The following is a 14,674-nucleotide window of genomic DNA, read 5'->3' on the forward strand; positions in this document are numbered from 1 at the left end:
TGCTGTTTATTGCGGGTTTTACCTCCCCATTGAATTCAATGGGGAAAACCCGCGACTAAAGTAGCGATTATGCATATACAATGGACATGCTGCGAAGTAAAAAAACGACACCGCAGGTAAATTTCTAAGCGCTTTTCCACTTTTCTTTTACACCGCCTGTGGATAAGATTTGTCCAAATCTCATCCACTTTGCTGCTACTGTATTATGCTGCGGATTTTCCACAACAAATTTAGTTGCGGAAAATCTGCAGTATTTACGCTACGTGTGGATTTACCCATCTGGTCCCAGAGCCATATTCACATTTTATTTTTATCATGCAACATAAAAACTGATTAGCATTTGATGTAATTCTAAACTTCACGTTACATTCTGGATCTTAAAGGAAGTTGAAATTGCCCTTTTTACTTTTTGCTTTAATAACCTTTGCCAATTCTTACGGGACCTTCTTGCTAGAATTTATTTTTAGTTCAGTCCTAGTATCATTCTAATGTATACTCTGCATAATTTCTTTATTAAAGAATGGTAAAACAAAAAGCTGTCTCAGAGGAGAGTTTACATTTTAATTACAGGGCTTTTCGCCAGATTGTCCAATTCTTCTTTGTATAACTGGCACGAATACCATCTGAATACGCTAAATGCTGAGTACCTCTCAAGTTCCACTTTTCTCTTTATCTCTCCTGCTCATTCCTAATCCTATAATCCCTCCTCTCCTTCTGTGCAAACTAATTAGGTTATTTCAATGTAGGTGGAACTGGCCCTGTGGGACACAGCAGGACAGGAGGATTACGATAGACTGCGCCCACTCTCATACCCTGATACCGATGTTATTCTGATGTGTTTCTCAATTGACAGCCCAGACAGTTTAGGTAAGAAAATCTCTATATACATGCTCTATAAATACAGAAAAGAGGTGATTTCAGGGGAATGCAAGACCATTTATATGATTACATGCTATATATGCATCAAGTGCATTGCCCTAGTTTTACTTCCCTTTACTGAGATCTGTTTTATAAATAGAAAGTGGACCTTAAAAACTACTGTGTGAACGTAATCTTAACCCCTTTACTACGAAGGATGCATATATCCGTCCTATACAGGAGCTAGTTCCCGCATAAGGACGGATATATCCGTCCTCTGATCGGATGGGTACTGCCAGTGTACCCATGCGATCAGTGGCAGGAGCACAGCTGTTATCCTTCCTTAACTGCCGGAATTGAAGCGCGCTCCAATTCCAGCAGTTTAACTCATTAGATGCCGCTGTCAGTAGCGACAGTGGCATCTAATGTGTTTGACAGAGGGAGGCAGCTCCCTCTGTCACCCCATCGGCGCCCCTGCCAAGAAATCGCTGGACGCCATTGGGTTTCCATGGCAGCTTGGGGCCTAACAAAGCCCCCAGGTCTGCCTTCCGCAACTGGCTACTAGGCCATGCCAGAGGCATGTCCTAATAGATTCTCTGTCAGTTTTACACTGAAAGGCAATAATTCTTTGGTATACTAAGTATACCAAAGCATTATATAAGCGATCAGCAGATCACATGGTGGTGTCCCCTGGTGGGACCAAAAAAAAATTATTTTAAAACTGTTTTATATAAAGTTTATGAAAAAAATGTAAACAAAATTACAGAAAATAAAATCTTTTTTTTGTGTTAAAACAAATAACACATAGACATATATGGTATACCCGCAATCGTAACGACTCGAACAATAAAATGAACACAATAATTAAACCGCCGGATGAACGGCGTAAAAAAAAAACAAAAAAAAACGAAGGCGAAATTCTTTCTTTTCTCCCATTCCCCCCCCATAGAAAAATATTTAAAAAAGTTAATCTATAAGTCCCATGTACCCCAAAATAGTTTTAATGAAAACTACACCTTGGCCCGCAAAACAAGCCCACATACGGCCACATTGACAAAAATGAAAAAGTTACGGCTCTTGGAATGCGGGGATGCAAAAACAAGTAATTTTTTCTAAAAGGGTTTTTATTGTGCAAACGTAGGAAAACATATAAAACCTTTTTTATCATTTGGTATCCTCGTAATCGTCCCAATCCATAGAATAAAGGTAACCTGTTATTTACGCTGCACAGTAAACAGCGTAAATTTATAACGTGAAAACCAATGCTGGAATAACTGCTTATTTTCAATTCTCTCCTAAAATAAAGTTAACTTTTACTGTTCTCACTAAGCACAGTAAAAGTTATATTTTATATACAAACTCTGGGTCTATCCCTTTTTTCATAAATATATACTACGGAGGATTGCAAAGTCTCAGTTTAGGTGGTGGACATATATGAAATACATAAAATGTGTCTAAAATAAAGTTAATCAATATATTATATGTTTCCAAAAATGGTGCAATTGAAAAATACAACTCGTCCTGCAAAAAACAAGCCCTTATACAGCTAGGTCGACGGAAAAAAAAAAGTTACGACTCTTGGAATGCGAAAAAATAATCCTTGGTCATTAACGCACAAAATGGCCTGGTCATTAAGGAGTTAAAGGAGACACTCTGGGCAACAACTGATACGGTTATGCCTAGTGCATAACTTGTATGACACATGAATTCTCACTATAATGTTCTTTGAATCCCTGTGTCATGCACCACACTGCGTGGCGCCCCCCCTCCCCCCCCCCCCCCCCCACATCCCTTCACTAAGTATTGCATGGTGTATATGTATTTTGCCCAGCTACCATATGTAACCTCAGGGGTTTTCTGATGATCACCTGATCTTGGGTGTTCTGCTGTTGGGATCCCCATGATCAGCTGTTATCATTGAGAAATTTTGGAGGATGGGGGCCGTGGCTGACAATCTCCTTTCCACTGCAGCTACAATAGTCATTGAGATCATTGGACTGTCAGAGTCCTACATAAAATTACCCAGTTTTGGAGCAGCTCTTTACTTTGGCTAGTAGTGGTGTCTTTGATAACAAGACCGTGTATAACAACGTTCTATGGATAAGTTTTATAGTGGTTGTAGTACCAAAACCTTTATGCAGACAGGACATGGAGATCACCGAATTGTGTATTTTATTTTTTTTAAGCCAGTCACATTTGTAACCTTTGACTTGCCACATTGACCATCCAAATTCGTAATCCTAGGCTTGTTTCAAGTCTCTGTATATATTGCAGTGCATCCGTTTTTATATAAAAGTTGTCTAAAAATAAAGTTTCAATTGCACTTATGCTTTTTTCATTTTTTTTTTTCCTTATAACAGAGAACATTCCAGAGAAGTGGACTCCTGAAGTGAAACATTTCTGTCCTAATGTTCCTATCATTCTAGTTGGTAACAAAAAAGATCTTAGAAATGATGAACATACCCGGAGGGAGCTAACAAAGATGAAACAAGTACGTAGAAGCCTAACAAAAAATACAAAATGTGATTCTTAAAGGGTTTGTATGGTTGGGACAACCCCTATTCATCTGATTAGACTCTCAGCATGTGCTGATCAGATGTTCTTGCTGGGGGAAGTAGACCTTTTAATGCTGATCTCTCCTTCATGGATGCACGGTGACATCCAGAAGAAGTGCTGCCCTTTGCAGTTTTGTCCTTGTGGTAACTCGTAGACACAGCCGCACACTCTTCTCGACGGAGCATATGAGAGAAAACTCATAAGTCAGCCCTTTAACTCCTCAGATGCAAATATGATCTAAGCAATGTAAACAAGGAGGTCCAGGTATTCATGTTAGGCTGTTTTTGCACCATGTTCGACGTGATATTCTGGCATATATACGAAGTGGTTCCATAGACCCCTATAAATGCAATGGATTCCAAGAGTGTCTTTTTGTCTGTCAGTAAGGTATCCTTTGCATATGCGTTTTATTACTTTTTTTGTATGGGGGGGGGGGGGGGTTTATGGATGATGGCATGCAGTGGTATACAGCAGGGCTTTACATTTGGTTTTGCGCCTGGAGATTTCTCTGGCATATTCTCCTTACTTTGCCCCTAAACATGGAATGAGCAAAGTCTTAATTCTCCCTTTTTATAAAAGTGGCCCTGAGCTTTAGTACAGGCCCCCATGTCTGCCCTAATAGAGGCCTACGAATATTATTATGCACAATCATAAATATAGTTGCAAATAGAGAGGGGAGTCTTGGAGAGGTTCCAGTCATACAGTAGCAAAGGGCATGGGGCCAACAAGAAATAAAGCATTTCTCTCCAAGTACAGTACACATACTACTACAGTAGCCACATGGTCTGCCTCTATGGTATATACACCCTTGGCCACTGGTATTTCTCTCACACTGCTCCTGAACGGTCTGTTCATGGGCATGAGAATACTTGATGTACCTGCATTAAATACTCATTTAAAAAACAAGTGTGTGTGTGTGTAAGTATTTTTCCCTTATTTTTTTTTTACGTCATCAAACTACTTTTAATATTTCAAAAAGATAACCCAAGTAAACACAAAATTATTGAAGGAAAAATGCTATTCAGTCCTTCATGGCCCTATGTGAAAAATTAATTGCTGCCTTCGGCCCCATGCACATGAGCATATTTTATCCCTCCCGTAAATACGGGTCCTTTGTCACCCATATTTAACCAGTATTTACGGACCCGTGCCTGTAAATACGGGTCTGTAGTCACCCATATTCCACCCGTATTTAGGGATCCGTTTTCCCTGCTTCTCTTTACACGTAGAGAGAGATATTGCACTGCACTAATCGGCAGCCTCTTCTCTCTATCCAGCTCTGATCAGCAGCCTCTTCTCTCGATCAGTGCTGGATAGAGATAAGGGGCAGCCCTTTCAGGCAGAGTTTCCGCAGCGGAATGCAGCGATAGAAAGAAAAAGCCGTTCATACGTCCCCCTTTTGACATCCAGTCCGACCTCCCTGGATGACGCGGCACTCCATGTGACCGCTGCAGCCTGTGATTGGCTGCAGCGGTCACATGGGATGAAACGTCCTCCCAGGCGGCCAGACTGGAGGAAGACGCAGGGAGCTCTGGCTAAGTATGAACTTTTTTTTGTTGCAGGTTTTTGAAGGAAACATTAGAAATGTATATTGTGAGCGCCGCGCATGGTACTCACTTTCCAGCGGTAGTCACTGTCCAGGGTGCTGAAAGATTTAAATGATCAGTGCTGGATAGAGTATAGGGGCTGCACTGATCGACTAACACTTTCAGCACCCTGGACAGTGACTACCACTGGACAGTGAGTACCATGAGTAGCAACGCTCCCGTAATTACGGGAGCCCCATAGACTTGGCCTGAAATAGGACATGTTCTATATTTTTCAGTGGCCCGGGCACATTCCCGTAAGCAAACAGGAAGGTATCCGTGGCCAATAGAAGTCTATGGGCCGTAATTACGGGTGTTTTTACGTTCGTGTGCATGGGGCCTGAGCTGTTAAATCCACCAGTTAACCAAATTCAATTGAAAATTGGATTTAAAGAGGCTCTTTCACCAGATTATCAAATCTCTATCTCCTATTGAATGTGATCGGCGCTGCAATGTAGAGAACAGCAAAGTTTTTAGTTTTTTTTAAAACGATCATTTTTGCCCAAGTTATGAGCAATTTTATATTTATGCAAATGAGCTTTTCAATGGACAACTGGGCGTGTTTTCTCGTTTTACCGACTGGGCGTGTATTGTGTTTTTACAAAGGTGGAACTTTTTTATTAGACATGGGTCTCATTACATCAGATGTAAAGTCAACACTGCTTTTCGGCTTGTCATCATTGATGGAACCATGAATTCTCCCTACCAGTAAATCCTGAAGGAGAATGTCTGCCTGTCAACTCGTGACCTAAAGTTGAAGCGTGGATTGACAATGATCCAAAGCACGTCCGAATGGTGCAAAAGAAACAAAATTAAAGTTGGAGAGGCCGACTTGAATCCCATTGAGATGCTGGGACTAGTCCTTAAACGGGCAGTTCATGCTCTCAAACCCTCCAATATAGCTAATTAAAAACAATTCTGCAAAGTAGAGTGGTCAAATTCCTCCACAGCAATGGATTACATTAAAGATTACAGTTATTACTTCCAAGTGTGGCAAGTTATTGGGGTTAGGGGTTCAATTACTTTTTTACAGGCATGATGCCTATATCATTTTGTGTTTATTCATGTTGTCTTTATCTTAATAAAATTAGTTGTATGATCTGAAACATTTAAATGTGACAAATCGGCAAAAACAGAAGAAATTGGGTGAGGGGCAATATTTATATAGGTGTGTGTGTGTGTGTAGATTAACTTTTTTTTAAAGCAATTTGTGCTACAATTGCTCTTTTGTGGAATTGGACCAGACTGGCTGGCCTTCACTCCCCACGTACATTACTGAGCCATGGGTGACCATGACCCTGTTGACGGTTCACCAGTTGTCCTTCCTTGGACCGATTTTAGTAGGTACTTACCACTGCATTCTGAGAACAGCCCCCAAGGCATGCTGTTTTGGAGATTTTGACCCAGTCATCTATCCATAAAAATTTGTCTGGTCAGTCCCTCAGATCCTTATACTATTCCATTTTACTTCCAACACATCAACTTTATGATCTGACTGTTCACATGCTGCCTAATATATCCCTCCTTGTTGACAGGTGCCTTTACTTTTGTTACCCCTTCCACTTGATACCGGTTTGGTATAGGTGACTGCTCAGAAAAAAAAAAAATTGTTGCAGAGTGGGATCTGACTGTGTGCTCTGTAAATACTGAGCGTGGCCATAATGTAGTTGGAATACCTTCTTGGCAGTGCTGAAGATAAATGGTTTATTTCCTAGATGTACAAGTGCTATTTAACAGGCAATGATAACGTGTTTGTGTATGCTACACCTGTTCATTATACACACGCCAGAGAAAACGGTTTCATTGATTTATTTTGGCTTTGCAGGAGCCGGTCAAGCCAGAAGACGGAAGGGAAATGGCCAACAGAATTAACGCCTTTGGTTATCTTGAATGTTCTGCTAAGACCAAGGATGGAGTGCGGGAAGTGTTTGAAATGGCAACACGGGCAGCGTTGCAAGTTCGAAAACACAGGAAGAAGCAACGTTGCTCCATCCTATAAGTAAAGTCCTAGAACCTTTTTGGAAAGAAGAATAGAAGAACAAAGTGAGTAGCTTCTTTTGCTGCTGCACCACCTGCTATACAATGCCAGAGACTTCAGTAGCAAAGAGCTATATGCACCGTTTGTACTGTAAATGTATGTATCCATGTTTTTGTTTCTTTTGTGTCTGCACATACACATCTATCTAGAGTTAGGCACGAGTGGGACTGTGGAATAGTCTTCAGGAAGCATAGAATGTACATGCAGTGCCTCCTTCTCTACCTGTAATCTTTGCCCCTAAACAATCTCTTGTTTAGTAATTAAAAAGCACATGTGGAATTATGGGAGTTTTTGGGGGGGTTTTGTCTTGATTTTTGGTGCCATATTTTGTTTTAGAAGCTTTTTGACCTGTTCTACTCTTTCTGGATATCCCCTTCCAAAATGGTTTGCTAAATCTACGATGGGCTATAGAGCATCAAGGTCGTAAGGCAGACCATTTGAACTAGATGGGTCAACTGTACTTGCATAGCACAATATGATCAATAAGCAAGTTGCACTATCCTGTTACCCAGGTCATGGTTTCTTATACCGTTTTATTTTCATGTTCTCCCTACACGTGATATTTGTATAATTGTCACCCAATTAACTATTATTGCTACTTCAAACGAATCCAGTCTTAAAATCTTAATAGCTGCTTCTTAAAATTAAAAGATCAACTAAAGATTTTGAACGCCCTTTACTATAATGTGCCCATTTTTTATCATGACCCACAGAATGTTCTCGAAGACCCTACTGACCATGTTAGTTTTGTGTATTGATAGTAATCTTCTTGTGCTAATAATAATAATAGTTCAGACTTAAACAAGAAGCAATTGTTACGTTATAACATGCCCACATACCAATCTTGCGACGTGTAATTGGTACAAGACAAACAGGGGCCTCACAGATGACAAACGGCACAGGAAATTTAACTTGGACATGAAGCTTGTTGATCTGTTCCCTATTTTTTAGTTATGTAACCACGTCAATCATGTGCATATTGTTTCAAGTCCTTTGCCCCATTCATCTGCTCATTACTCAATTCGTTAGAATGTGTGCCAAAATAACAATCTCTGTGGACCCTCTTTTGCAAGCAGTAGCATATACGCTATATGCTTGTAGTAAACCAATATAGTGGTTGAGTGACAACTGCTTTGGCTCTTATGCATGTTAGTGGGATGTAGGATCATACCACTGCACAAGGGTATTGTTTTATATTCATGTAATAAAAATAGATTTGTAGGTAAAAAAAATAGTGCGGATTTGTGGGGTTAGCGGGACAAGCCCCATAGTCCTTGTAATAAGGCACAACTCAAATGATGTACTTTGTGTTTGTGGTTCATCTGCCAGCGGTTTATTCTCCCTAATATTGGAGGGGATTTTTTTTTCTACGTTGTGTATTAAATATTGTTCTGCTTCCTACTACTCCCCCCCCACCCCCTAAACAAAGCCCCCCCCCCCACACTATTGCTAAATAATGCACACATTATACACCAGCATTTTTGATAGATGGAATTACCAATTTGAAGACCCCCAACTGTCTCTGTGCTTTGTCCACTGAATTATTTTTTTTCATGCTTTGTACAGCAAAAATTCAGACTAGCTTTATCTTCTCTTGAGACCTTCAGCTTGTGTTCCACATATCTGCCTTTTTAAAATTCCTTTATAAAAATAAAACTTATAATTGTAAAATAACTTTTTTTCTTTGTCTGTCTGCTTTTGTATTCTGTTCTTTGCCTGAATGCCTGTAAAAGTTGGAATTTGACAAATGTGACTTCAAATGTAAAAAAAGAAAAATAAACACATATACAATGCGAAATAAGTACAAACTGGTATTTTAATCTGCGTGCCTGTTCTTGGGTGGAGAGGTTAGGGGAATTATGCTTTCTTATTGTGTGTGTAACCAGCCTTATTTTCCTGAAAAACTACACATTTTCCGTGTTTCATAAAAAAAAATTCTTGCCCAACAAATGCTGCATCCAGGTGTGTCCAACCTAATATCCCTAACATTTTCTGGATATACCGAGGCTATACCGGTCTTGTTTTTTCAGGATGAAACTGCTGAAGATACACGCAGGCTTATAGGGTGGGGCTACCTGCTCTTATAATAACAATAATAAGTTTAATTATTTCTGTGTACATTACCCTTTTTTTTTTTTTACTTGCAACGGAATAGTACGGCACACCGAAGCAGACCTGCGCTGTACTATTGCAAAGCAGAAATAAGCTTTCACTGTGTGATGTGATGCTAGCACATCGTGATAGCAGCTGACAGTCTGTTACCGGGCTGGCGAACAATCAGCATGCCCCCATGCCGGCAATCGCTGTGATTGGTCAGTCGTTAAACTGACCAATGTGGTCACTTCTAGGGGTTTCTATTGCTTAGGCGCCCCAGAGCCTTGACCAGCATGACATGGGGCCTACAAATCATCCAGTGAAAAATTAGGCCTAAGAAAGCACTTCACTTCTGGGCCCCACTTTGTGCCTATACAATAAAAACAGGTCACATATGGGATATCAACACAGGAAAAAAAAAGCAGACTAAAATGTGAGGTATTTACTGTGTTTAATGGTAAGAGTTTCGTTCATATAGTTTTGAGTTAATTACAGCCTGAAAGAACTATTAAAATACTGATTCTTTATTAATGATATTGTAAAATCTGTCTCTCAAGCCCAATAAATCCTAAATACAGGCACAAGCAAGTGGTCAGAGATGTGAGAGGTGTCAGTAGGTGCTAATACGTGTATCCACCCACTGATCATACACTCTCCTTATAATATACACTTTCTCTGAAACTCTTGCCACAAATTATATAATCCAACGCGTTTCAGTACCCCAGGTTCATGGAGTACGTCATCAGGGATTAAGTTTAATTGATATTATGGCCGGTTTGCACGGTTTTGTGCTTTTAGAAATAACCCAGCCTGTGCACGGCACTAATGCACTGGCCGCACACGCGCCAGAGAAATTCCGGATGTTTAAAGGCTTAAGCCCTCCCACCGACTGACGTGGTTAGACTTGCCGACCAATCCTCATCAAGCACGTCATTTGTTGACGTCCCGGATCGTGGCACGCCTCAAGTCTCAGCCAGTCAGCGGGCCTGGACGCCGAAGCGTTCATAGTAACCCTGGGGAGCTCGAGGCGGTTTGGATTTGCATCGTATTCAATACAGAATCACAAGTAAACAAAGCGAGGATTTAAACCTGTGTATATTATTGTTCCCCAATAGTCCCCTACTTGTTGAAGCGATACTAAGGTAGTTAAGATATCAACATCAAGACTATAATCATGCGACTTAGAAGTACATAGGCACTCTAGATGTCATACAATTGTATGTATTGATCTACTTTGAGCCCTTTAGTAGTAGGTTGTTGGTGGGGTATCATCGCCTAGGGTAAGTACACATAAGGAGAAAAGGAGTAGAGTAAAATAAAAAGTGTACCAGAGTCCGGGTAATCACGAGCGTCCATAGTGGTGTCTTTTCTAAGGGATATATGAAATTTGATCCAAAGGGGTCCATACCCCCTGGTATCGATGCATATAAGGCCGTAGGCGAAGGAGAAAATCCTGGTTTTGGGAAAGAGTATATTGGGAGTAAAGCACGTATATACAGTCAGAGCCAAATTGGATACATGAGGCCTGATGATGAAAGGTCCATACTTGTAGATGTGTAGAACTAGAGACAGATGGGATCAGGACGGAATAGGGAAATAAGTACAGGTCAGAAGAAGCATGTGTATGAAATCTGTTCATTCAGACCAGATGGATTAAAAGTTTGTAATCGAAAAATCCATTGCGCTTCTTTCTGCAAGGTTCTTTTCTCAATGTTTCCGCCTCTTGCTGATGGTCTCATGGATTCGATTCCTTGAAATCCGAGGGTCTTGGTATCCCCCTTATGGCATTCTCACACATGGCGAGACACCGAGGTGTCCTCCTTTCTTCTAATGTCTGTGTTCCCGAATCCTCTTCCTGAACTCCCTATTTGTCTTTCCAACATAATGTCGCTGACATCCACATGTAATAAGATAAACTTTCTTTGGTTCTACAATTTATATACGACCTCTTGTCAAAGATCTCACCAGTACTCGATCTTCTGAAGCTTTTGCTGAATAATATAGATTCACATGCCCTAGACGAGCCGCATCTATAGGTGCCCAACAAACCCCTATTTAACCAAGTGGTCGATCTAGTCTGTGGATTCAAATGACTGTATTAGACGATCACTCAAATTTCGTCCCCTCCTATACGTGACAATGGGGTATTCCCCAACCAGGTCACGTATATCTGGGTCGGCTCTCAGAATCCCCCAATATCGTTGTAGGATTTCACTAACCTCATAGTTGGCCGAGTCAGAAGTCCCTATGACCCTGATATAATCGTCCAGAGGTACTTTCGGTTTTGGGTTCAATAGCTCGTTTCTGTCCGAGGGTATTCTGGTATGCCAGTTTTAGAACCCCCTGGGGGTATCCCCTCCGTTTTGAATCTGTCTCTCAATTCCCGTGCCGAGGTTTTAAAGTCAGAAATAGTAGAGCAATTGCGCCGTGCCCTTAGGTATTGATCAGCCTTATTTTCCTGAAAAACTACACATTTTCCGTGTTTCATAAAAAAGAATTTTTGGCCAAAAAATGCTGCAGCCAGGTGTGTCCACCCTAATATCCCTAATATTTTCTTCCGTAAATGTTCGAGAGCGGTTCTCCCGAACATGATGTGCAAGGGGCTATACCGGTCTTGTTTTATCAGGACAAAACTGCTGAAGATACACACAGGCTCATATGGGGGGGGGGGGGCTACCTGCTCTTATAATCACAATGATAAGTTTAATTATTCATGTGTACATCACCCTTTTTTTGGACTTGCACCTGAATAGTACGGCACACTGAAGCAAACCTGCGCTGTACTATTGCGGAACAGAAATCGACTTTCATTGTGTGAAAGCACATCGTGACAACACAGTGATGGCAGCTGACTGTCTGTGTTCACCAGCCCGGTAAATCAGCATGCCCCCATGCCGGCAATCGCTGTGGTTGGTCTGTCGTTAAATTGACCAATGGGGTCACTTCTAGGGGTTTCCATTGCTTAGGCACCTCATGGCCTTGACCAGCATGACATGGGGCCTACAAATCATCCAGTGAAAAATTAGGCCTAAGAAAGCACTTCACTTCTGGGCCCCACTTTGTGCCTATACAATAAAAACAGATCACACATGGGGTATCAACACAGGAAAAAAAAAAGCTGACTAAAATGTGAGGTACTTTGTTATTTCCATTAGTGCAAGTCTGGTAGAAAACAAAATTTAGTTTATTTTTTTTTTTACAATTTCTGACTAATCCGAAAAGTCAAATTTCTCACTATATCCCTAGATGAATACCTTGAGGGGTGTAGTTTTCAAAATGGGTCACTTTTTGGGGTTTGCTAATATTTTAACACCTCAGCCTCCGTAACATGCTTACTTTGGTGATACTACATTTTAACATGATTACAATTTCTCTTCTGAGCTGTGCCGAAGCAGGAGATAGTAGGCACATGTGGGGTTTTGCCGTACCCGGGAGAACCTGCATAACCATTCATGGGGTGAGTGTCTCTGATAACACTAGCTGGGCACAACATATTAGGTTCTGAAATGGCATAATTGTTAAACATTTCCAATTTTTCATGCTTTGTATCAAATACTGGAAAACTTAAGGAAAGGGTCAAAATGATGAATACACCCCCAGATAAATACTTTGAGGGGTGTAGTTTCCGAAATGTCATTTATTGGGGGGTTTCTACTGTACTGGTACCTCAGGGGCTTTGCAAACACAATATGGCACCCAAAATATATTCCAGCAAAATCTGTGCTCAAAAGCCAAATGGTTCTCCTTCCCTTCTGAGCCTTGCCGTGTGCCCAGACAGCAGTTTATGTCCACATATGGGTTATTGCAATGTTCAGTAGCAATTGGGTAACAAATTGTGGGGGGCTTTTTCTCCTATAACCCGTTTATTGGAAAAATTTAAATTTCTCATTTTCACGGTCGTGTTTGATTTCTTTAAAACACATGTGGGGTCCAAATGCTCACTACACCCCTAAATTTCTCAAGGGGTGCAGTTTGGGGTCCAAAAAAAGTGGCATGCCCTATCTTGGAGCGGGTTCTGCCTCAAACTCAATTGAAATCAATGGGAGGCAGAGAAAAAAAAAAACAGCGCTCATTTGAAACTTTTTTTTATTAACCCAAAAAAAAATTAAAATCAAACGCTGGCATTTCAAAATCCTGAAGGAAGTTTGAGACAGATGTGAGCTGCAACACCACCAGATGACATGGTTCCCCAAACCTTCACTCACTGTGGAAACTTCACACTGGATGGCAAGCAACTTGATTGAGTGCCTCTCCACTCTTCCTCCAGACTCGGGGACCCTGATTTCCAAATTAAATGCAAAATTTACTTTCATCTGGAAACAAGACTTTGGACCACCGAGCAACAGTGTTGGTCCACTGTGTTATATCAAGTCCAGAGTCAACACCGCCATCTACCAGGAAATTTTAGAGCACTTCATGCTTCCCTCTGCTGACAAACTTTATGGAGATGCTGATTTAATTTTCCAGCAGGACATTGCACCTTCCAACACTGCCAAAAGTACCAATACCTGGTTTAATAACCACAGTATCACTGTGCTTTATTGGCTAGCAAACTCGCCTGACCTAAACCCCATAGAGAATCTATGGGGTATTGTCAAGCAGAAGATGAGACACCAGACCCAACAATGCAGACGAGCTGAAGGCCGCTATTATGGGCTTCCATAACACCTCAGCAATGCCACAGGCTGATCGCCTCCGTGCCACACCGCATTGATGCAGTAATTCATGCAAAAGGAGCCCCGACCAAGTATTGAGTGCATATACTGTACATACTTTTCAGTCGGCCTACATTTCGGTTAAAAAACATTTTTGAAATTGGGCTTATATAATATTCAAATTTTCTGAGACACAAAATTTTGGGTTGTCATTAACTGTTACCATAATCCTCAACAGTAAAAGGAAAAAAAATGCTGGAAATAGATCACTCTGTGTGTAATGAGTCTATCTATAATATAACTTTTTGAATTTAATTACTGAAATAAATTAACTTTTTGATATTCTAATTAATTGAGAAGGACTAGTATATACAGCATCGGAACTAACCTCCGTACATAAATACAGCACCTGAACCAAGTTCAGTACATATATACAGCACCACAAACAAGTTTCAATACTTAAATACAGCGCTACAACAAAACTCAGTACAATAATATAGTGCCAGAACCAAGCTCAGTACATCTATACAGCACCAGAACCAAGCACAGTACATAAAGACAGCACCGGAACAAAACACCTAATATTAATACAGCACCAGAACCAAGCTCAGTACATAAATACCGTACCAGAACAAAGTTCGGTAAATACAAATAAATCCTGTGTAGTCTTATCTTGCAGTCATACTAGCTTCCACTTGTCTCCTGTTTCTTGCTCATCTACTCAATGTATGTTAGAAAGAAGTAGGGGACAGATCGAAAGGACTACGGCTGCAGGATAAGACTACACAGAGTTTGTTGTAGTTTGTAACTATGAAGACACATCGGTCTGGATAGGAGCAGTACACATCAAATGGTAGGATATCTGTAATGATGGGGGTAGGGAAACA

The 14,674-nt window shown here is 40.8% G+C and overlaps 1 protein-coding gene across 3 annotated transcripts in view; it reads left to right on the top strand.

Moving 5' to 3' along the window:
• Positions 1-8,837, top strand: part of RHOC (ras homolog family member C) — a 115,069-nt gene extending 106,232 nt beyond the window's left edge. For all 3 annotated transcript variants that reach the window (XM_075853858.1, XM_075853855.1, XM_075853857.1), the window contains exons 3-5: positions 747-867; positions 3,219-3,349; positions 6,826-8,837. In XM_075853858.1, the coding sequence (XP_075709973.1) occupies positions 747-867; positions 3,219-3,349; positions 6,826-6,999 (426 nt within the window). In that variant the 3' untranslated portion in view covers positions 7,000-8,837. The remainder of the gene's footprint in view (positions 1-746; positions 868-3,218; positions 3,350-6,825) is intronic.
• The last annotated feature ends 5,837 nt before the right edge of the window (positions 8,838-14,674 follow it).

The sequence above is a fragment of the Rhinoderma darwinii genome, chromosome 2, assembly GCF_050947455.1.
Source record: "Rhinoderma darwinii isolate aRhiDar2 chromosome 2, aRhiDar2.hap1, whole genome shotgun sequence".
Lineage (NCBI taxonomy): Eukaryota > Metazoa > Chordata > Amphibia > Anura > Rhinodermatidae > Rhinoderma > Rhinoderma darwinii.